General features: G+C 42.1%; 2 protein-coding genes across 2 annotated transcripts in view; one reads left to right on the top strand and one right to left on the bottom strand.

Moving 5' to 3' along the window:
- LOC131884825 (uncharacterized) overlaps positions 1-15,035 on the bottom strand; it is an 18,716-nt gene extending 3,681 nt beyond the window's left edge. The window contains exons 1-7 of the mRNA XM_059232708.1: positions 13,616-15,035; positions 13,214-13,499; positions 12,461-13,127; positions 12,110-12,312; positions 5,207-5,424; positions 4,858-5,143; positions 3,236-3,905 (exon numbers count right to left, since the gene is read on the bottom strand). Of these exons, the coding sequence (XP_059088691.1) occupies positions 3,236-3,905; positions 4,858-5,143; positions 5,207-5,424; positions 12,110-12,312; positions 12,461-13,127; positions 13,214-13,499; positions 13,616-14,043 (2,758 nt within the window). The 5' untranslated portion in view covers positions 14,044-15,035. The remainder of the gene's footprint in view (positions 1-3,235; positions 3,906-4,857; positions 5,144-5,206; positions 5,425-12,109; positions 12,313-12,460; positions 13,128-13,213; positions 13,500-13,615) is intronic.
- Positions 15,036-16,547: 1,512 nt separating this feature from the next.
- The window catches only part of LOC131884410 (tyrosine-protein kinase Src42A-like), a 20,109-nt gene continuing 12,410 nt past the window's right edge, over positions 16,548-24,246 (top strand). The window contains exon 1 of the mRNA XM_059232178.1: positions 16,548-17,610. Within this exon, the coding sequence (XP_059088161.1) occupies positions 17,030-17,610 (581 nt within the window). The 5' untranslated portion in view covers positions 16,548-17,029. The remainder of the gene's footprint in view (positions 17,611-24,246) is intronic.

The following is a 24,246-nucleotide window of genomic DNA, read 5'->3' as shown; positions in this document are numbered from 1 at the left end:
ATATCAAGAAATTCAACAAGTTTGAACTTCATGATCTTCTCAAACACCTTCGCAATATTCGAAGTGAGAGAAATCGGCCTGTAATTACTGGGGAGCGACTTATCTCCCCCTTTAAAAATTGGAACAACATGAGCTAACTTTAGTGAAGAGGGGAACTTGCCCTGGTCCAAGATGCAACGCATCAAGTACTAGAAAACAGGAGCGAGAACCAGTGAGCATCTCATCAGAAACTGAGATGTCACACCATCAGGACCAGGAGAGCTCGAAAGCCTCAAGTCCTTGATGGCCTCTAAAGAATCTTGATCTGTGACTACAAGACCATCTAAACGCTCAGCTTGACTGACCCTGTCAATCTCAACAGACTCATCTTCAGAGCTATGAGCTGTTGCTTCCGAACTCAGTGGGGTTGGAAAGACACTGGAGAACTGATCTCCAAGCATATTAGCCATAGTCTCTACATTGCTAATGGCTTCCCCATCAACCTCAAAAGGCCCAACAGAGTGTTTCATTTTTCTCTTAGAGTTCGCATAAGTGAAAAATGCCTTCGGATTCGACCTGACCTCCTGAACCACCTTATTCTCAGTTAGTAACTGGTCATATTTGATGGAGGCCTTAATCTTACCCTGAACTACGTCCAACTTTTTTGGAGACTAGCCACAATTACTGAATTCGAAGTGCTCTTCAGCCTTTTTGCTAGTTTGCAACTCTTTTTGAACAAAGTCTTCCTATAGTTTGGAATTTTTGTCCCTGTACCACCTATCGGAACACATTCAGAGATTGCTAAACTGGAGCAAACTTCCTTAAAATCTGAAATTAACTTATCAATGGCTGCATCTATGGACGATTCTAATCTGATCCTACCCTATCTCGAGAACATGATGATCTGACAGATTACTAGGTGTCACATGGACATACTGGATCAGATCAGGGTCATTGGAAAAGACCAAGTCGAGAACGCTATTCTCTCTAGTGGGTACACCAACGTGCTGGGAGAAATTGCGCAAGATCGCGAATTCTTCCAGCTTTTCGAAAGACTGAGATGTCGATTTCGAAATGGGAATATACCCATCTGGACTAACCTCCCACTCTACAACGCTAGCCGGAAAATTAAAGTCCTCTACAATGAAAACCTTCGAGCAAACTGCCAGATCCAACTCATTTCCAGTGAATTGGAGAGCTGACATAAAAGAGCTTGCTGAACAAGAAGGGGGTCTATACATTGTTACAATAGACAGATCAAGCCTTTGGATATGACAAACTAAGACCTCTACTTCTCCATTCGACATTTGTACATGACTAATGTGCAAATCATTCCTAACATATAGGCATACGCCCCCATGTGGGAATATGGGATTATCAGGGCGTATCCTATCACAACGAACTAAGTTGAAACCAACTATGGTTAGTTCTTCATCTAAGACCCCTGGCCGAAGCCAGGTTTCTGTTATAGAGATGAATGCAATCTCTCTCTCAACGGCTAGTTCTTCTAAGATCTTAACTTTTGTGCTGTCTTTTTTAGAAATCAGACAATGCACGTTCAAATATAGCCCCTTTACGGGCCTCTCTTTTGACGGACCAAGTTCACAAGATCTTGGACCATCCTCTCCAACCGTAAAAAATCCCTCTTATCAACAAAGCTACGTTCTACTGGAGGCAATGCATGAGCTAATGGGGATGGTTGGGTTTGAGGAATGGGTTGGGCAGCTACATTTGAATAGGAACGTATTTTGGGAATAGGGGTGGGGCAAGGAATATTAGGGAGGAGAGTTTTTATAGGAATAGGGGTGGATTGGGTATTTGAAGGAAGAGGAGGGAATTGGGAGAGAGGGTGGGGGGTAGGAGGAGAGGGAGGGAGGAAGCTAAATGGGTTAAGGAAGGGGGGTGGGGTAGGATTAGGTTTAGGAATAGGGTCAGCTCTAAAACTACGAAACTGAGCTATCCTATTTCTCGGCTTTCTTTGCGTCCCTTCAACATGGACGGAGGTACACCGTACATTAAAGCACGTCTTAAGTCTCATGGACTGACGGCACATGTACGGGTGAAAAAAAGGACAATCTACCTTTGAACATCCCTTCTTACTATTGTACTTCTCAAGGCCGAACTTGAGAAGTTTTTGACACCATTTAGGGTGGTCAAACTGACAGCCTTTTCCTTCTTCAGGACAAGGCTGCTTTCGATAAACAGGACAGACTATTTTCTCTACAACTGTCTTTTCCTGCGCTTTTTCAAGAGGAGATACTACTTCAACTTCTACGTTGGTCAAATTAGTCGACTTCTCAACTACTGGGTGAGCCTGTTCTTCAAGCAGCACCCTGGTTTCATTGACCCAAGCAACTAAAGCCTCTATAATAAACGGCTTATTGACTATGGAAGGATCCTTTCCAGCTAAGACCAGGTCCAAACATTGTCTAGCCTCTTTGCTGACTTTTCCTAAAATAGCTTCCATCATGAATGCAGGAGGAACTATCTATTAGTAACAAAATCAACAGGCCAAGAAAAAGAGAAGAAAAGAACTAAAAAAGCTGTGCAATCTTGTCCTGAGATACAGGACAACAGAGCAAAATAGGAATGAAATACTTCACATCAAACTAACATACAAATCAAAGATGGAGATAGTAAACAAGAAGTAAGTGACAGAGAAAAGCAAGGAATCAAGAACATATGTAAACTAGGACATCAACAAGAAAACACAGAAATAAACTCAACTAACTGGTCGAACACAAAATAAATCAATACAGTAATGAACAATAAATTCTAACTCTAAAGGACCAATACAATCAAACTGAAGAACTACACATAACGATTTGGAACTAGAAAAACTACACTACAAATCAGAAAGAAACTGCTAAAGCTAGACATAAACATAAATGAGCAATAAACTTATTAGGTTTTAAAGTAATTACGTCTTACCAAAGAGCCGTGAAAAACCAAACCTAATTGAGTGAATGAATGGCAATTCCCATTCATTCACCCACACACAAACACCACGAACACTACACGTGCACAGCAACCAAGGAGCAACAGAGGAAGTCACGCCTTGGTTCGAAATTCCTGGGAGATAAGAACGAGAGCAAACTAAATGCGTCTGTTCTCAGCGAGCTCCAAAACAGGAAAACAGGAAAACATTCACAAATTTTTATGCTAATAAAGGTCCTAACCACTCTACAACTGTCGTTATTTCAGACGCTAGAAGTTCAATTACTTGACAAATTGTCAAGAGGAATTTAAATCTTACCAGGGTAAGGAGTTTGGCCATAAGAGAACAATTCGGTGAGGAGGATGCCAAAGCTCCACACATCGGACTTGATGGAGAATTTTGAGTTTTTGGCTGCCTCTGGAGCGGTCCATTTCATTGGAATTTGAGCCCCTTCACGGGCTTGGTACTCGTCATCTTTGATTAGAAGTCTGGCCAAACCAAAATCAGCCACTTTAACGTCGTTGTTCTCGCCGACAAGAACGTTGCGAGCGGCCAAATCACGATGAATATAGTTTTTAGATTCTAAATAAGCCATGCCTGAGGCGATTTGGCCGGCAATATCGATGAGCTGCGGCAGTTTCAGGTTTCGACCTTTGCCTTGCAGATGCTCCAACAAGTTGCCATTTTTCATGAGCTCCGTAACAATGTAGATGGGTTCTTCGAGGGTGCACACAGCGTATAGCTTGATGAGTTTGGGGTGGCGGAGCTTTTTCATGGTTTGCGCTTCTTTCAAGAAGTCCTTCGTCGTGTCCATGGCGCCTTGTTTCAGGCTCTTAATGGCCACGAGGTTAGTCTTATTCCAAAGACCTTCCCAAACTACACCAAAGTTACCGGTACCTAATTTACGCACCAACTTAAGATCGGATCGGTCAATTTCCCAGTGGTCATGGGTACCTTGGGACAAGCTAGGTGGGATGAACTTGTCAATCTAAAACAAAATATTCAATCATTCTTAGGTCATCTAATTGCTCAACTTGACTCGTCTTGCTAATCTCAACAGACACATCAATACAGCAATCGGCTGTTGCTTCTAAACTCTTTGGAGTTGGAAACACATTAGAGAGCTGATGTCCAAGCATTCCAGCCATAACCTCTACGTTACTAATGGGTTCCCCAATGAACCTCAAAAAGCCCCACAGGGTATTTCATTTCTCTCTTAGAGTTTGCATAAGCCCATCTGAAAATGGCGTGGAGCGTGGCAGAGTCATGGCTAAATCAGAAAGTTGTGAAAGTTGAGTTCCGAAAAAGGAACGAAGGACTAAAATTTCGAGGATGCCAAATAGACTGCGGTACTCGTGGCCAGCTTGGGTAGATGTCTCAAATGGATGGAACCACGCCAAGGGACCCAACGAGGGCCCCAAAGGGGGCCGGTACTAGCATTTTCTGACATACACCACACGTAGGTAGTAAGTGTTGGTCGAACGGGCAGAATAGATCAGACCGAAAAAATTAAAATCCACCCCAATGGTGTGGGATAATTTGAGTTCGTGGCTCAAATGGTTGCCTGTGTGAAGCGTTCAAAGTTGCTAGAGACAATTCATTTTGGCCCTGATTTTTCCCTTTCTTAACGTTCCATCAACACACAATTTGCAGTCTTTGCAGTTTCGGCTACTTTGTTCACTCTATTTATTTCTGCACTTTTCATTGTAATGTGAAAACGCTTGAGCTCATTAATATTGACATTATGGCCTATGGCCATACAACTCTATGAATATCAACCGTTTTAGGTCCTTATTATTGTTCTAAATCTTAACCTAAGTAATAATAGCGATGTCATGGCTGAAAGGCACTATAACACTGCTATCCTGAACATCATCTCCTGGTTTGCACTCCTGAGCAACGAAGAGGTTTAGAGCTTCAGATTTCGACTTCGTACGTACCTGAGCGCAAGGTTGCTTGAGATTTACACAAAGGCCGTCTGCATTCTCAGTGTAATGTTTAACCAGAGCTGGTAGAGTGCGAAATTTGGCTCGACAAGAAATGAAAAATTCTTTGTCCTCTGATCGGCGAATGCGGTAATGCTTGACGGCTTCATTATCTCGAATGGATAAAGAATATTCGTGTCGATGAGACTCAGAGACTCTGATCAAAAAAGTACCATGGTCATTTTGAGGGAGCAGGAGACATCGATCGGCCTCTTCGCGTTTTATTTTACTAAAGTACCACCTTGAATGTGAGACAAAAACCGGTGGGACGAGTCAGTTTCATACACCCGTGGATCAGACTTACGGTTCGGCTTTGGTGGATTTGAGTTTGGCCCTCATGTCTATGGGATCGGGAAGAGGTCGATTGGTGTCCTCGATGATGCTTGAGCAAGGTGTACTAAGGTGAAACCTATTAGTTTCACTCCTGTGGCTCATAGATGGGCCACAATTCCTAAAGAATTTTAAGGCCCAGGGCTGCAATCTTAAGATAAGTCGCACATAGAACGAACGCTCTAAGTCACACTACCTTACAATCTAAACTAGAACAATGCGAATAAATAGTTGAGCTCATTTCCAATCTCTACAATACTTACAGAACTTCAAGTAGGGATGCAGATTTCTGGCAAATAAGTATTGTTTTTCTTTTTGAGCCAAAAAATAACAATTAGGTTAAAAACATCGCAAATATAAGCCACCAAAATGGCAAATAGATAGAACAAATGTAAAAGTAAGAATACGTATAAATATGTTGTTAAAGTTTGTAAGCCTCGTTATGAATGAGTCGTTGGGTAGCCTTTGGTTGCCCAACAGTTTTCATTTACAGATTAAGATGGATGAATATTTATTGTTAGTCACGGCCATGTCATAGCATAAATATTAACACGTAGTAAGTAATGTGATCATCTAGCTATATACAAAAACAAATTGAATAATAGAATGGTTAGAGCAATTATAAATATTCGACATGGGTATATCAAATTGGAGATCAATATATTGGATCTTGATAATGGCATTAAAGTGGGTAGGCCAGATTGAACAATAATTTTAGCTCCTTCAACTTCAAGTTTTTTTGCAATAGTTTGCAAGGTAGAATAGCAAAAGTTCCATGAGTTGGTTATGCTATAAAGGGTGAAGATATATGCTTTATGGAAACAACACCAGTAATGTAATACAAGAGATCCCAACTTAACCATTGAAAAACTGATTTAGTTTCACGTAAATTTTTAAGGTATTGAGACTATTTAATAAGTCTGCATCTGAATAGGCTTAACGATACATTAAAAAAAAAGTTTTCTTACAAAGAACATAATTTTTTTACATGATAAAGCTAAGTTTTTTTACGGTTATTTATCAAATTTGTAAGAAAAGAAAGATTTCTATGAAGAGTAATGTTTATGTTTGAAACTAATGGAGTTGGTAAGAACGTATTAAGACACTTTAAATCTCAAACGTTTAACTGCAAACACTAGAAAAGTAAACGAAACACATCGCACATCCCTACAAATCGTGCTCTTGTCTTGACACATTTATTTTTTCTCGAGTATTTTGCATGTCCCTTTATATTCTTGACCAGGCTTGTGTCAATCGTTTTATCACTCGAATTCACTTGTCTAATTACGATTAGATCTTTCCACACTTTCCATTTTTTTCTGTTGCAGACTTCCTTACCGCTACTGGGAATCCAACGAATTAGAGTTGGCAGATCGGGCTAGCCCTGGAATATAGGGTTGATCAGGCATTTTGATCAAACACTTGTCCAAGTCTGTCTTACGTAGATCCATCTGCCGGATCAACTCCCACTAATTTCCTGCGCATTTTGGGGGGGAAGCAAATAGTACAATGAAGGAACACGAGAAAGGCTATTCCATGATTTTAGATTAAATCACAATCATTTCCTTTTCAAACATTTCTAAATTGAATCATTTTTTACTCTTGCACAAATTGTAAGCCATTTGCGGCTGTTTTGAACATTACCAGGGTGGTCTCCATCGCTACCAATAATCCCCAAAGAGGATACGCACGAAACTCAATGGTCACGAAAAATGTTATGGCCACTTTTAACGGTCAATGGCTACGGGGGAAAGGGACCGCCAATCCTTGATGTGGTCACCAGCTGACTGCTTTACTTGACAATCTGTCCAAATTAAGCCTCCAACATGCCTTACCAGGAATTGGAAGGTAAGTCATCTTAAAAAGTTCGAAAAGCTCCTTTGGCTGGTATTTCTTTGTATTTTTTTTGGTTAGAGGTCATCATTTTTGGGAACTTTCCCCTTTCCATGTTCTTGGCCAATTTTTTCTCAAATTTCGTCTTTTACAGACCTTTTCAAAAGATATTTGCTTTCTCTTTGTTCAACATTTTCAGAAATATTCCTGACATGCTGAAACAAATGATTATTTGATGACAAAGATAGATTGGACCACAATTAAAGTATCTTTTTCCAGTGGTGATGAAGGGGCGCTAACAGCTTGATCGTGTCCCACGTTTTTCCTCGTTTCAAAATTTTGATCATCTTTTGTGTGTTATGAGGACGTTTAGGCTAGCTCTGGCAGGTTCGTTTGTTTGCTGGTACCAGTTTCAGTGATGCAAGTTTGGGGCTTCAAACACGTCTTTGACATGCTGACCCTTCTTTCACATTGCTATATGAGGCAAGGTCAGCTTCGTTAAAACCAGTTTGAAACGCCCATTTTGCGTCATTGGCATTGGCAGGCAAGTTTGTTTGTTGGTACAGGGACTCTTAAGAGAGGAAACGTCACTGCTTTCGTTTGTCCACCAACTTGGATCATTGCGTTGAATTAAGACAGTAACTTTAGTATAAATAAAACAAGATTGTCCATGCTATATAGTACATTTAAATGTATTTTTTAAAGTAAATAATGATCTCTTTGATATACAACTCTGTTCAAATACCAAATATTTCTGAATTAACTTTAAAATTCAAAAGAATAAATGAAACAACCATGAACGTCAAGTAAATAAAAACAAGCATATTGTCTTTAAAATCAGTAAACTTTTGGACAAAATTTGCTCAAAAATATTTACAGAAAGAAAATAAACAAGAATCAATTCATGAGGAACTTGTACTGACAATTAAGAAAGCAAATGTATGAAATAGGCAAAAAAGTACATATACATCAATATTAACATATCAGTATATCTATAATGGACAATTGATAATCTTGATTTAATCCACACATTTGACAAAAAACATCAGGCATTGGTGAAAAATAGATGAGTTGCTTTTGAGTAGAGTTCAAATTTCTACTTATTAGGAATTTTACATAAAGGCAGGCTTTTTTTAAGGCACAGAGAGTAAGACCAAAGTCCAGCCCACTAGATTTGAGTTTTAGACTCTAAAAAGGGTTTTTTAGCAAGAAGATCCAAAATAGTCAATTAAAAAAGGTGTTATATTTGTTGAGATGTATCCTTCCATGATTTTAAAAGATTGAAATGAGTTTGAAGAGCCATATGTAGCTCGGAGCTGAACTATGCCTACTTTTGATTTGGGGAACATTCCCAAATTGAGAACCATGGATTCAGAAAAAGTGCACCAAATTATTTGAAATTTGGTCATGATGTTACTGAAACAATTTTCTTCAAACAATATTATTGGCAAAAATATATTGACTGATTGTGTTTAGAGCATATTCTTGCTTGATCAAGAATACCTAATTATTATTTTACAGTAACTGTACTTAAAAACATGATAGAAGTTATTTTACTTCTTAACGTTTTATTTGAAGCACCTAATATCAATGGTTACAAAAATGATATTAGCCACACTCTTTGAACAATTTGAACAATATGTATGCAAATAATAGACGCTCCCTTGCTCCAGTGTACTTCTTGGTTGGTGCAAGCGCTTGCCTAAATGTCCGAATATTCATTTTCAAACTCACATGTATTTCTTGACTTATACCGCTGCAATTATGAGTATTAATTTGACAATATTGGCTACCTCTCAAACTTCGTTTTGAAGCATTTGTGTTATGTTGTTGCTTCTAATTTGTCCTCAAAATTCCAAAAGAATTGGTTTTCAATTAAAGCTGAATATGTTTTTGATTCAATGGTGGCACTTTTAATGCTTAATCCATAACTATATTTTCTTCAATTTTTTTGAAGAATTCGTTTCTGCGAGCTTTTGGCAATGCTGGGTTTGTAGTTAAAAAGGGATCTGAATGATTTCTTGCAATATTTCTGTTCTAATTACTCTTATTTAGGGTACCCTACAATTTGTTTTTCAAACAAACTTAAGCATCAGTGGCTGGCTCATCCAAGACGATGAAAGAATACTTCGCGAGAGCTTTGTCTAAAGCTTAGCAAAACTACGAGCAGAATAATGGTTTACAATACAAGGTATTGTAGTTTGAAAATCGATTTAAAGTATATAAAAGTAACTTCAAGTTTTTTAAGCCAAAATCAGGTGCCTGATGACATATTTCGCAATTGAAATATTTCAATTGCATTGGCTTAAATGTAATCAATCACAATTACGACCATCTTGAATTTCAATTTGATTGATGAATCAAAATTATACTTTGTGATTATGATCACTTTATTGCAATACCAATTTCAATTATATCTCAAGTCTGGCGGAGATGACTTGGATGAATTGTCAAAGGGGTGCATTTATCATTTATTGAGCTCACTTCCTACTAGATAACATTGCTTAGATAAGGGTTGAATGTGCGCCTTAAGAGTCTTTGTAGTTCCCTGGAGGACTTCTTGCCTTTGCAACTTGATTGAGACTTAAACCTGAGTGACAAGTGATGCCGGCAAAATTTGCAGATTAAGTTGATGTAAATAAACCACAGATATTGCTTAAAATGTTGCAGACAAATTTGCCCACCTGCAAGCATTGACAAACTTAACAGTACTATAAAGGCTAACTTTTGCACTTGATAGCAATTAAAATGATGAATGAACAGGTTTTGTCCAAATAGACTAGCCTATTCAATTGTTTTAGATTGGAAAACCAAATCTGAACACACAATACCAAAATAGAATATATCAGAGTACCATTTTGAAAGAATAGTTGATTTTTTTGTTATGTAATAAACAAACATAAAGTTACGTTGCTTTCAATTTCCTTGAAATAAAGTGGGTCAATTCTAGTCCAAGTTCATTTTCTATTTCCTGCGTGGAAGCCAATCACCAAGGTGCTATTTCTTTGAATATCATGTATACCAACCATACCAACCAAGCAATAACAACGTTACGACCAAAGAATATCTCATTGTTTCATGATTTTTGTTAGCGAGCTTTAGGATGTGTCCAATCTTAAGGGGAAGGATCGAACATGGTTCACCCAAACAGGGTTGTCTTACTTTTATTTGTACTCAAACGAAATCATTGGCACTCTTTTACATACGCTTTAAGAAGCGATAGTGATGAAATCGTTAATTCTTTGCTGTTTGTTTAAACAATAAGATATATATGTATGTATGGATAGATTCTTGCCTGCCAAGACCAAATCCAATCATTTTCTAGCCTCTTTACTGACTTTTCCAAAGATAGTTTCCATCATAAATGCAGAGGAACTATCAATGAGCAACAAAATCAAGAGATCAAGAAAAAGTGGTAATACTAAAAGGCTATGCAATCTTATCATGAGATACAGGACAACGAAGCAAAATAGGAAATAAGAAACATACAAATCTAAGATGGAGATAGTAAACAAGATATAAGGGACGGAGAAAAGCAAGGAATCAAGACCCTGAACTAGGTTAGCAAAACAAAAACACAGAAATAAACTCGAAAAACTGATCCAACAAAAAGAAATCAATACACCAGTGATTAATGAATAAGTATTGATGCCTATCAACACCAATACAATCAAACTAAAGAACCATGAACTCTACACATAACGATTCGAAACTAACTGTTCTGCAATACAACATCAGAGAAAAACTGCTAAAGCTAAGCATAAACATAAGTGAGCAATAAACTCATTAGATTTTAAAGTAATTATGTCTTACCAAAGAGCAATGAAAAACCAAACATTAGCCCCCTTACGCTGCACGAAATATGGTTTACGTTCTGCACTTCAGAGGGCGCTTTGTGAGTCAGCCTCATCAAATAAAGGGCCGATTAGGCAGATTCCTCTTTATAGAATTATAATGCGTTTGCGTCATTTTTGGCAGATTCTTTCAAATTCTTCTGTATAATTAGTGACCTGGGTCACATAATGTCGGGAAAAGAAATAGCTTTCTTAGCACATGCCCAGTAGTTTATTCAGCAATCTGTTGTGCGTCTTTCCGTTTTGTTTGGGCTGAATGACGTTACAAATAGGGCCCTTCAATATTTTATCAAACGTGACTAGTAATGATGGGATCAAATAAATAATCACGGGAGGTTGCGACAAGGGCTACCACTTTACATTTTCAGCGGAATGTGGCATCACTACCGGAACATCAAAAACCCGTTAGTTAGTCACAAGAAGTAACCCTGATTTTTCTTGATCAAACCAGGGTTGCTTTTTTAGTCAACGCTACCTTTTACCTTACGATGGAAAGGGTGGTGCTTTGCCTTTCCTGGCTTTCAGGCAATCCTGATTTTGAAAATTTATTTGATCCCATCACCAGTGACTACTTTTCATAAGGTGTTGACTTGATTTACTATTGCTTGGGATTCCATTCCTAGCATCGGTTTAACAATCCATAAAAAATAACCAAATCAACTGCATGGACTTTTGAAGGAGGGTACTGTTTATTGGTAAAATTCTTGCGAGATGGATCTACAAATGAATGCTAGACATGGTTGGCTTTTTTCTGCTGGTTAATCGCGAGTAGCACCTCACAGCCAGATAAATCGACGTAATTTTGAATTAGATTCTTAGCATCTTATACAAATATCTAGGCGTTTCGTACAGTTGTCAAAATGGGACAAATTTTCAAACACAAGCTTTGGGTGCGGTGCGTTTGTTATATATCTCGCATAATTTGATCGAATGAAATCATGTAGTTTGGTAAGTTGTGCGTCAAGTGAAATGCAAAATGTATCAAAACAGGATGCTCCCTTTCTTCAAGAAATTGAGCATAGATGTATGTTTAGTTATTCCACCAAATGGTGAAACATAACAATAATGGCCTCGCGGGACAAGAGGGGTGATCTGTCCGGAATAAATTTGTATTCTGGGGTTTGAGCGTTAGAATTGATTGAGAGCTTTGGGGTGACAAAGTCTGTGAAAGCAGTACCAAGGAATTATCATAGGCCGGCATCGCGATATTCCGAGTCTGGCATTGTATAAAATTCCTCCAGCTTCCATTGTAATGTCTCAAAAGTGGGTCTTTTGAGTGGATCCTTGTGCCAGCACTCCGTCATGATCTCGTACAATTGTGGGGGACATGATTGGGGAGCTTGCATGCGATAACCGTGCTCCACTTGATGGAGTACCTCTGCATTGGTCATTCCTAGATAAGAAGAGAGGAGTTCATCATGTAAAAATCGAATTTAACAATGAGAACAAAATGCTCATGCTATAGTATAGCTCTCGAACGTTATCCCTGTGGCGCCGAGATATTCGATAAGTGTGACATAAGAAAAATTTCAGGATCCTACCAGGGTAAGGGGTTCGGCCATAAGTGACCAATTCGGTGAGGAGGATGCCAAAGCTCCACACATCGGACTTGATGGAGAATTTCGAGTAATTGGCTGCCTCTGGAGCGGTCCATTTGATTGGAAATCGAGCCCCTACACGGGCTTGATACTCGTCTTCTTTGATTAGAAGTCTAGCCAAGCCAAAATCAGCCACTTTAACGTCGTTGTTCTCGCCGACAAGAACGTTGCGAGCGGCCAAATCACGGTGAATATAGTTCTGAGATTCCAAATACGCCATGCCTGAGGCGATTTGGCCGGCAATATCGATGAGCTGCGGCAGTTTCAGGTTTCGACCTTTGCCTTGCAAATGCTCCAACAAGTTGCCATTTTTCATGAGCTCCGTAACAATGTAGATGGGTTCTTCGAGGGTGCACACAGCGTATAGCTTGATGAGTTTGGGGTGGCGGAGCTTCTTCATGATATGCGCTTCGGCCAAGAAATCCCGCGGGTCCATGGCGCCTTGTTTCAGGCTTTTGATGGCCACGGGGGTGGTATTGTTCCACTGGCCTTCCCAAACCTCTCCAAATTGACCACTACCCAGTCTACGCACAAACTTAAGACTGGATCGGTCAATTTCCCATTGATCTTGGGTGCAGTGGGACAAGTCAGCGGTGATGGGCTTGTCAATCTAAAAAATCACCAATCGTTTTAATCATATCTTGGATGGGATTCCCCTGTGCCAAAAAATGGTCATGAGGGACACTAAACACGAACCTGAACACAAGGTTGCTTGAGATTAACGCAGAGTCCGTCTGCGTCCTCGGTGTAATGGTCAACCAAAGCGGGTAGACTGCGAAATGTGGTTCGACGGGCGATAAAGAACCCTCCCTCGTCTAACTGACGAATGCGGTAATGTTTCACGGTCTCGCCATCTCGAACGGATAAAGAATAGTCGTTTCGGCGAGACTCCGAGTCCCGGATCAAGAAAGCGCCATGGTCATTTTGAGGGAGCAAAAGACGTCGCTCGGCCTCAATGCGTTTGATTTTACCAAAGTACCACCTGGTAAAATGTGTGTGTGTGTGTGTGTGTGTGTATGCGTGTGAGAGAAGGAAGGAAAGAGAGATGAAATCAGTGATGTGAAATCAGTGTAACTAGAGCCATGATATCCAACTTACGGTTCGGCTTCGATGGATTTGAGTTTGGCCACATAATTTGATGGGATATAGCCTTGCAATTTGGTGGCCTTGGATAAGGCAAACCACCAATCCCCTTGGGTATCGTTGAGGATCTCCAAGTGTTCACCTTTCTTAAAGGACAAGTCTTCATCCGTCCGAGCATCGTAATCGTACAAGGCCACGAATATTTTACTATTATTTTGAGCGGCCGTCTCCATGGGATCGGGCAAAGGCCGATTGGGATTCTCGGTATTGGCGGAGCGAGGTGTGCCATTGAGGCTGATTCCCAAGGTCTCGCCTCCATGACCCATGGGTGTGCCCCCCACGCTCGAAAATCCGTTGTTAGCACCCGTCACATCAGGCTGTTTGATCGCATTCGAGGACAAGTTGCCGCCCACGGGTCGGGCCCGACTTAAGCACTGGCCCATAATTTCGTCACAATGAGCTATGAGTTTGGCATCCGGGCCTATTTCTGAACTGACCTCGAGGTGGGGATGACAGGATGGCCTTAGCCGACGCTTAGTGCCTCTCAGGCTCTCAAGGGATTTGGATCTCGTCCCCAACGATATGGCACATTAGCCTGAAGGCCTCACCACGCCCGGATTCACGGATTCACAACACTTATCCGATCTGCCTCGATCAATCCGGGGCTAAAGCGATTCACCCGGATATGATATCGGTTTCTTTCTCTCTGATAATTGCCTCTTTCCTCTCAGATCTTCTCTCGAGTCCGTGGGCTAGAATCGCAGGCAAGGGTCCAGCCGTGGCTTTTCAAGGCCTCCTCCTCCTCATCTATCGCTTCTATTGCCTCCCTGCCTCCCTGTCTTTCAGAAGAACTGAGTAGTGAGGGCTTGTATATGTATATTTCGTGTTGGCCAGACGGATAGTTGGATAGTTGGATGGATGGATGGATGGTCTTCCGAATTCCCTGCAGTTTCCAGTCTCGTCCTCCGAGTCCTCAGTCTTCACCCCAACACCCTTTGGCCCAATCAATTCTTTGCCTTCTGCCACAACGATCCGGTACACTCTGCCCAGTGAATCCTGAACAACCCTGGATGCACTCACTCACTCGCTCATCATCATCATCATCATCATCATTTAGGTCCTCCTCAGCTTAGGCTCCCAATTCAGTAGCCAGTCGTGGCCTAGGTCCCAACCTGGACTGTTCTCAGTCCTTCCCTCCCTCCCTTCCTCCCTCCCTCTCTCGCCAATGATTCCAGGACTGACTCCAGAGCTGCTGTCAGAGCCTCTGGAGCTTCCCCAATCTTCTCACTCTTCCGGGACACCAATGGGACCAGTGGTAGCACCGCTTTCCAGCAGCATGTCACCTCCCGCCATGTTGTTCTGGCACCAATCGCTCTCGTCCATCTCGGAGCCACATCCTTGCTACGCTTGCTACATACGGACGATACGGACGATACGGACGCACGTTCAATGTATGTACGTCATAGCTATATAAATCTAGTATGATCCGAGTAGGAGAACTCGGAGGACGAGGCGCACGCCCAATGCTCACCGATGATCAGAAGGAAATGATTCTGGCCAGTCTCACGGGTTAAAAACCGGATCGCCCGGGTGTGGTTGCCGTGGGTGTTAGCTGGGCTCCAAAGCCAGGGAGCGAGGCGTTTTCTGAAGCGGGGCAGGAGTTACCGGAGGAGTCGGGGAGGAAGCTGACCATGGGTGGAAGCCCGCATGGCCCAGCAGGACAATTTTGACCGCCGACGGCTGAGCATCTGAGCGCGAAGGCTGGCGTGACGGGGCCGGGGAATCCCCACCTTTATTTAATCATGACAGGTGATGCGAATAGATGGCGCTGGTTCATCTGTCGATGGAGGTGAGCCAGCGCCACCGCCAGCGCCGTCTGGTTTTTTTTTAGAAGCGATGAAATATGGAATATGGGACTCCATTGACCAACTTGGCTTTAGGTTAGGTTTACATTGAGGATATTCCTAGTATTGATAGTATTGATAGTTGTATTGATAGTAATATGGCCATTGATTTAGCTTGTGGTGCTCATGGGTCAAACAGCCGATTACCGCAGTTTATTCATGTGTTTTCTTATGTTGGTTAACATGAGAATCTCTCTGATTTCACATTAACGCCTCAAGACTAAGAATCTTTATGACAAAGAAAATCTTTTAATACCAAAACAATTAAGCGATGAATGATATTTGCCGGCTGAAATGGCTGGTTGGGCTGATTGCACGTCCCAACAAAGGTTATTGTCACAGAGAAGAATTTTTCCAGAAGCACGTGGGCCGAACATTTACCTGGGTTTTGAATCTGACTTATCAGTTCACTCCTTTTTTACATGCTGATTGAAATTGGCTAGAGCTTCTATAGTATCGCAATGCATTTCTCATAATGTCGTGATCTCGCAAAAAAAAACTTATCTGATCTCATCTTGTGGATTCAAATGACGCTTTATCTTGTATGGCCGAAGATCTGGGCCGCCCAAGCTCACTCAAACCGTGCCTAAGCCCAAGCAGGGTTGCTAAGATGTTCATTTTGTGAAATGTGCTTGGACAGCATCCAGGCTGGCCTGGCCCCAGTATTGACGAATAGACTAGAATAAAAACATGATCAAGCCAGCTTACGTTTCCAATTTCATTAAAGATGATTCGCCCCTAGGTCATCCCATGCTATCTTGAAATTAATCCAGAAGTATCTTTCACAAGCTCGAACATTCGGACTAATTTCAAGTCCTGTTAATGACCCAACCATCCAGAGTACCGTCAAAGGGCTCTTACCCACCCCTCTTTCATGCTTGCTAATAGTCTCCACGAGACGCGGCTGGTGACCATTTTTTTGTTTCAAAATGGCATGCCTGTGACAGGCCTATACACAGAAAGCGAGTAGAACAGAGGCTCTAGGTCTGTTGACTGTGTACGTCAGTCTGTCTGTTAGTCAGTCTGTTTGTTGTAGATGTAGTGTAGAGGAGTGCACACAGGACTGACCTCCGGACCTACCGACAGACAGACAGACAGACAGACAGAGTAATAGCGAGAGCCACACAGCTAAAATCTGGCCGACGGCTAAGCTCGCTAAGCTAGCTACTGCTGAGCTCGTCCATCTACCCACTAGTCCTCCTATCGCTGCATACACATACACACACACACACATACACACATATATACATGAATCCTCTCTCTATCTTCCGAACGTGTACATACCTACTACTACACCTGAATTGGACTCCAGGGGACCACGGGCCCAACCCCATTCAGGGACTTGCATCCACGACAAAAATCTGACACTCCGAGCCTACTAAGCTGGTTCACCCGAGGATCAAACCAACCACCCAACCAGCCAACCAACCAAGTGCTTCATTGTCAGGGGTCAAAAGTCACAGTGGGCCTATGGGTTCTGAGTTCATCTCAGATTGAATCGCGTCACCACGCCCATTCGGCCAAAATGGGCAACTGTTTCAGCTCTGAGCGTAGTGCCTCCAATTTGGGCGGTCCAGGCGCCATGATGATGGGTGGGGCGGGTGGAGGCGTGTTGGTGAAGCACGGTGATCAGCCCAATATGGGGGTCAATCCGGTGGGTGGGAACGGCCTGCCGGGTTTAGCGCATACTCACGCCCATCCGGATGTGAATCGTGACGGAGGCGGACCCGTGACTTTGGTAGGCGTGGCCGATGGGCGGACGGGGGGTCCGGTGATGGGCGGTTTGCCCGGGAATCATCCGGGTTTGCACGTGAATGCGCTTCATAACCATGGACTAGATCATCGACCCTTGCCGGATCCGACCAGTGGGACGGAAGTGGGGGGCGTGGGGGGCGGGGGAGTGGCCTTTTCGCACAAGATCTTTGTGGCCTTGTACGATTACGACGCTCGGACGGATGAAGATTTGTCTTTCAAGAAGGGCGAGCATTTAGAGATACTCAACGATACTCAGGGCGATTGGTGGTTCGCCAAATCCAAGACCTCCAAGTCCGAAGGCTACATCCCCTCCAATTACGTGGCTAAATTAAAGTCCATTGAGGCTGAGCCGTGAGTATTGATTACTTTCTTCTTGATACAGCATTTAATTCCGGGGGAAAGGGATCAGTTCCTTCCTGTTTCGAACAATAATACGAGGCTAGCCATGAGAATGCTAGAGATTTATGTAGTAGACTCGTGATAATCTGATGTGATACAGACGTCTAGCGATTAAAGCGAACGGAGGAGAACATTGTGTATCGCCTGCGTCATTCACTTTATACAAAATTAGTTCTTAATATACGCGTATACAAAAGATGTAGTAATGACTACATAAGATTCAAATCTTTGACCTCCTTTGGTCAAATACTACTTAAACTCTTTGCCCAATAAGTCTAGATCGAATGGCTTAAAATCAAACTGTTAAAAAGGTGACGGGCCATTGATTACAACAATGTAAATTTCTTACATTTTGAATATATTATGACAAAGCATTCAAGAGTGGATGTGACCTGCTGCAGATGTATTTGGTGGGAAACCCGTTCATAGTCCATGTTTCTAAAAGTCCTGCCGTCGATTGAAGCAAATGAAAGGAGAAAATATTTTACTTTTAAATGGCGTTGTAAACCAAGAGATGAGGTACCATGCTGTTATAAATTTTTGGGTTTTTTTCCTGGGCCATTGAAGGTGCGCCTGTCCTTTTCAATTTTGCCTTCTCAACGCTTAATATGAACACATGATTGAGAGGCTAAGCGAGCGAAATCCACATTGCCAATCCACTGTCCAGACTGTTCCTGCCTGTTTTAGTGAGAGAAAGAGAGATCATTTAAAATTCAAGCTTGGTCAATTTCTTCCTCTAAAAGCATTGAAAACTGCAACATTGAGGCTATTTGCACTAATAAAAAAAACCATATAAATTACCCTGTTACACTTGTTTTGAATGCTCGTTGATGAACGTGCTTATTGTATAATCATTTTTACTGCCTATTGGCATCAATCAATTTTGATCTTAATTACGTTCGTTTACGTAGTTCGTCATATTTTTCGAGCATCGCATTTATAAAAAACTCATTCATTAAAGTTGGGGTTGATGTTCTTGGAGTCTTAAGTGCTCGACAATCGCTGTTCTTGATAATCAAATAAACTATTTGACTATGTCAGAGACACCAGAATGCTATTGTGTTCGCCACGATGTGTCAGTTTTGAAATTTTCGTCTTGCCCTCCCCACCAAAGAGAGCCAAGATCCTTGTACAGACCCACTCAAGTGTATCAGAGATTTCAAGACAAGAATGCACTTGATTCAAGACGACAAAGTCCGGGAGGCTTGTAAAGGATTCACGAAGTCAGCTTGATCGTCTTGCACTCCCCTGAAGGAACACATTGAACCGAGTGAAAGTTTTCCCTACTTTCTTCGACGTAAAGTGAGTACTTGGTGTACAGAGTGGACAGAGACCTTAATAAAGCAGTTTTTGAAGGGTTTTTCCTCACCAAGTGGATAAACTACCTGCTTTTCTTGTCGAGCACTCCTTTATTGGTTCTACGTAGGAAATGCCGACCAGTAGCAATCACATTGTCAAATATTTTGGATAAACTACCGAATTCGAACTTGACGAATATTCACTTCAGAAAACATGGTTAATTCAGTTTGTCCTCACTCTGAAATTGATCAAATAAATCTCCAGACTTGCTTGATGTGCTTTCTGAAATCTTTGTGGTCTGCAAATTGGACGTAAAGCTGACAATTAATAGCGCACATTTTTCTCATCTCGTAAAAAAAGTACACCACCAACCTCGAAGTTGCAGACGATTACCATTCATTAGCAAATTCCGAGGGCGTCGACGGAGTAGAATATTTTTTTTTTTTACGTTGACGCATTCTATTACCACTTTTCAATGGTCTGTACCATTGCAAGACCATACAATTCTTCTCAATTAGTAAACTGGAAATAACACCGAGCCATTTTGGTTCCATACTCAAGAGCTCGGGTAATGACAGGATGAGGCAAAATGTCAACCCCATCAAAAACTATCCAGTCAAGTTCATTACTGGTGTAGCCAAAATGATAGCCTCCTTGACTGGGTCTCTTACGTCTGAATTCTCGTCTTGACTTTTTGGATTGGTTTCTTTGGACGTCTCGGATGATTGAGTAGAGATTAATCTCAATCTCCGCCATCAATAATGGTTCATCTTGAGTTGCCGTAATTCAATTTTTGAAGAAGATCTATTCGCTTTGAGCTTAATCAATTGGATTTATGGTTTGAGGTGCGGAGCATCGTAATTGTTGGTGGCTTTGTTGGAATTGGTTTGATTGTTGAGTATTTAGTGGTGCTTTACCTGTACATTTCTAATTTAGAATATTCGCCTTGTTTTTTTTACTTTTAAAACTTTCAACCCTAAGGTCATTTTTGAAAGTTTTTTTTTGACTTACAACCTGGCTATTCAAATTAGTTTGGGTGCCTGCGAGTGGACACTTGAAACTTAGGGCTCCCGTTCTTAATAATTCATAGCTGTCCAATCCACACCATTTTGATATCAATCTGAGTGCATGCAAGCAATTGGAATTTAATCTCACTCCCTGGAATGTAATTAGTAGTTTCTGCCGGGAATCTCCTCCTAAGACATGCAAATGCAATTACTACTGTCTCGTTGTTTTTGCCACCTTTCCGTGGTTTTGATTCAATGGAAGGCTTTGTTAGATTCTATTTTCAAATTCCACTCAGTAGTCTCCAGCAAACATAGGACAATATTCACGTGAGAGGGCGATGATCAATGGTGTTTCGAAGCCCTCGTAACTCAACCCCCTTTTATGAAGAAAAACGGTGTAGGGATGGATAAGCCGTCGCAAGAGCTATTTGAATGTCATCAAGATGGACGATTGGACCAAAGTAATCTTACCATATTGAGACTTTGTTAATGTTGAGGGTTAGCTGATCTTGGCGGCTTGATCTATCCCCTCAAGCTCGAATTTGTCATCGCCCCTCTGGCCTTTGAGCGTTTTGTGCTTCAAAGTTCATCTAGTACGTATATTTAGCCATCATGTCTGTTTCCATTCATGACTTGGTTCTGCTCTCCATTGGCGTTTCCCCACGACAACCGTGGTGTTTTTGATTGTCTTTCGAAGTTCGACTTCATGCGAACTAATCTAGCGTGCATTGTGCCAACCATGATCACCTCATAAAGGGACGAGATCACTTTTGGGGCTCTCCCAAACTTTTCAAGGCCAGGCAAGGAGTTGGTTGCACTTCCACTACAAACCACCAAGGTGTGCGGTTCGTTCGTACATAATACGAGAAGGTACACACACACACATTGTAGTGAAGTGCACTCGGCCAACCAAAGATTCTCTGATACCAAGGGAAGCTAGAGCGTCGTTGGCACCGTGTGAGATTTACTCGTTGGTCTTGCACAGTGCTTGGTGGTGTCTGTGTGTAGTGCCAGTGGGGCTGAAGGGACCCTTAAAGAGAAGGTGCGCCACGACTTATGGGAGCTATTTATGATCCTATCTCCCTAACATGATACTCTCCTGAGGCCTGCTTGTTATACATGCACATGTTGCTCCAGCAGCAGCAACAGAAATGTTAGGGGGGCCCTTTTGATGGAAAATGGAATTAAGTAAATGGTTGAATGGACGGGGTTAGCCATGAACCACGGAAGCTTAGTAGGTCTTAGATAATCAAACGAATGGTGTGATCGCGAATCAACGGGCCAAGATAACTCTTGAGCGGGCGGAAAGTGTCCGTTCATTGGTATTGAAAATAAGTCAGCCCCAAGCGCTCATAGGGTACAAGTAATGAAGGTTGTAACGAGGCATGAGAGATGAAGTGATAATGCTCGAAAGGGCCATCAGCCTAGCTTGATTACGGATGTATTTGCAATAGTACCCTCCCTGTGAATGCGTACTTTCTGGGCTTGCCAGCGTTCAAGACAACATTGCCCCTCCCATTAGTAATCGTTCTGCCTCGTTGCGGTTTGCTTTCTGAAAAGCGGCATTCACCACAAATCATAAAGTTTGTTTTTCAAAGAGAACTTTTTGGCTCAGGATGACACAGTCAACTTGGCCATTGGTCGTCCTAATACCTCGTGATCCATTCCCATCTTCGCGTTCTTGTTTCTTTAGTCCTATTGAGGGGATCGGTCTCTCCCTTTGGTTTCTTCTTTGTAGGAAAATGATCAGAGTTCACGCGATTGGCACCTTATTTCCTGTGAACTACTGTCCAGTTCATTCTTCTGGGATCACTCGGGGTATCTTTGGTGTTGTGAGCTTATTATTGCACACCTGGGGGATGTACAACTCTCATGGTTAGATAACTCAAGATTGCAAGCCAATCACATCCAAGCGCTAATGGTTGTTGGCTGAAGACCACAAAAGCCATTTCAGCAATTCAAACCTAGTCAGTGGGAATATCTGGAGACGTTTTCATCGAAGGAAGAGCCCAAGGCATGCACAAAACGAGCACCGGGCGTTTTGTGCTCATGATTAATTCCCCATGATTGCTTGTCGCAGCTCGATTGTCTGAGTTGCTAATAGACTCTCCTAGGGATTGTGCTCAAGGAGGATAGGAGAATGCTGGAGATAGAACAATTATTGTTTTTGATGGATGGGGAAGAGGCTGTTCAGAGAGGACGATGACTGTCGAAGTTTGCCGGGCCAAAATTCAATCCGGTCTCAATCACAGATAGGCTTCCCAGAGCGTTAGCGTGTACACACAATCAAAAATGCTGGTATTGATTCATTTGGAGAGACGGGAGCCATTTTGGGGCAGATCTGAAAACTTCTTGCAGCGATTTGGCCGCTAGCTTTTGGAAGCATAGCAATTTAATCCTCAAACTCATTGACCGCTAATTCACATCAAATTGAGATGTTCAGAGTGCATTTCCAATTCGAGTAGTCTGGAATCTAAATTGACCCGTACAAGTGTGTGCTTGTACTGACAAGATCGGGGAATTTGCGGGACACAAATACTTCCTTGGCAAACAAGACCTCGTTGGAAGGTTGAATTGATCGTGATGAAACACCTACTGAGTGTACGAGTATGTATGATGGTTCAGGCTATTTATTGTGTCATGAACAAATTGTCGCCAAATTGGAGGATAATCATGGCCAAGTTGCTCTTGAAACGATCTTCGTTTGATGCAAGTGGGAGGAATAAAGGCATCATTACCCCCAAGCTCAAAGAGTTGAACTCAATCCCCAGAAATGCATTTCATGAAGACCCTGATTTTTCCATCCCAACAAATTGATGCCATCAGTAATTGGTCCGCATATCTGAAATCAAAGACCCGCTGCTCACCTACTTAGATTGCGAACAACTTTTGAGACATTGGTATCCAACGTGTTATCATTTAGAATGACGATACCAGGCAGATAATGGAGTACACCTAATTTATGATAGCGGAAAATGAGCTCTGCAACATCTATAATAACTAGTTTCCATGTTCCGAGTTATGTTTGGACGCAAACAAACACTGAGCCTGCATTTCAAAGTATTTGAATCCAAATCCATGGTTACATTACCTATTGTACTCAGAAGAGTACACGGCCACCTCATTGTCGTTGAAGCACGGCTCTAAGGACTCCCTTGGCCGAGGTCCCGACTCTCCACAAGTTGTGTTCGAAAGAGCAGCTCGACCAGTTCGCAAAGCGATACCACCAAGTGTGCATGATAACAATGAGAGTAATGGCAATAGCAATGACGGTTCAAGTCTGAAGCAACAGTCTACTGTAGTCGGCTTCAACTTCAATCTTTACGAATACATACGAGTAGGACTGGTGTTAAGAGTGCGCGAGTGAGAGCGTCCAAAAATGTAGACTCTCGTGTTGCCCGCGATCGGATTATGGTTTTGAGTTGGACCATAGAAGATCGCATTGAATGTATATGTACAAATACTATCGTGGGCCCGTAAAAGCAAGCATGGGAAGAAGGAGAGAAGCTGGATGTAGGAGTCGGTAGTAGTAATGGTAGAAGGAGGAGGAGGTGGTGGTGGTGCAGCAGAAGAACGGGGCAGGATGCAAAAGAATCACATTCAGTCAGTCTGCCATGAGACCTTAGACAAGTACGATCATCATCCAGCATTGAGACTTGGATTCGTTTGAGAGCGGATCGCAGTCGGTTTTTGGTCGTGGGAGTTACAATTTTCACTAGTTGTAAGCCCAAAAGTGTCGGTCGACGGGTTGTGGGACGATTTTAGCGGTGTTTGCTTGCCAGGAGTGAAGTTGGTGTTGGGAAAGAATTTGTTCGCACCGGGGCTTACTAGATTCTCGGTATTATTCCAGTGAATCAGTGCCGAAAGTGGTCTTATTTCGTGTTCAGACGAGATTCCAGGATGGAGCATTGAGTGGGGGCTCCCGAAGTTGTTTTTTTTTCGGTGTTTTCTAGCGTTCTAGTTCCATTATTCATGAGAGGGGCTCTGGTGAGTTGGAAGTGAAAGAGCTTTGTTTGGCGAAACTCGAGCTCTCTGTTTCGTGTGATTTCTTCGGGCATGATTGATGAACCTTTCTCCTGGTGATATCAACGAGCGTTTTCGATGTGCTACACTTGAATGTGTCGACTAATTCAAGAGATGTTGGTGACGGTTTCGAACGGATGATGGTGGAGTTTTCCTACGCGTGTGAAACATCCGTGATTGTGGAGACATATTTATTCGACATTTATGTGTGAGTGCCCACCTGGCCCACTGGATCTCTGTGGTCATGCCGACAGCGATT

The sequence above is a fragment of the Tigriopus californicus genome, chromosome 8 (genome assembly GCF_007210705.1).
Source record: "Tigriopus californicus strain San Diego chromosome 8, Tcal_SD_v2.1, whole genome shotgun sequence".
In the NCBI taxonomy this organism is placed as follows: Eukaryota; Metazoa; Arthropoda; class Copepoda; order Harpacticoida; family Harpacticidae; genus Tigriopus; species Tigriopus californicus.
The sequence above is the reverse complement of the archived record's forward strand: the minus strand, read 5'-3'. Positions and strand labels throughout refer to the sequence as shown.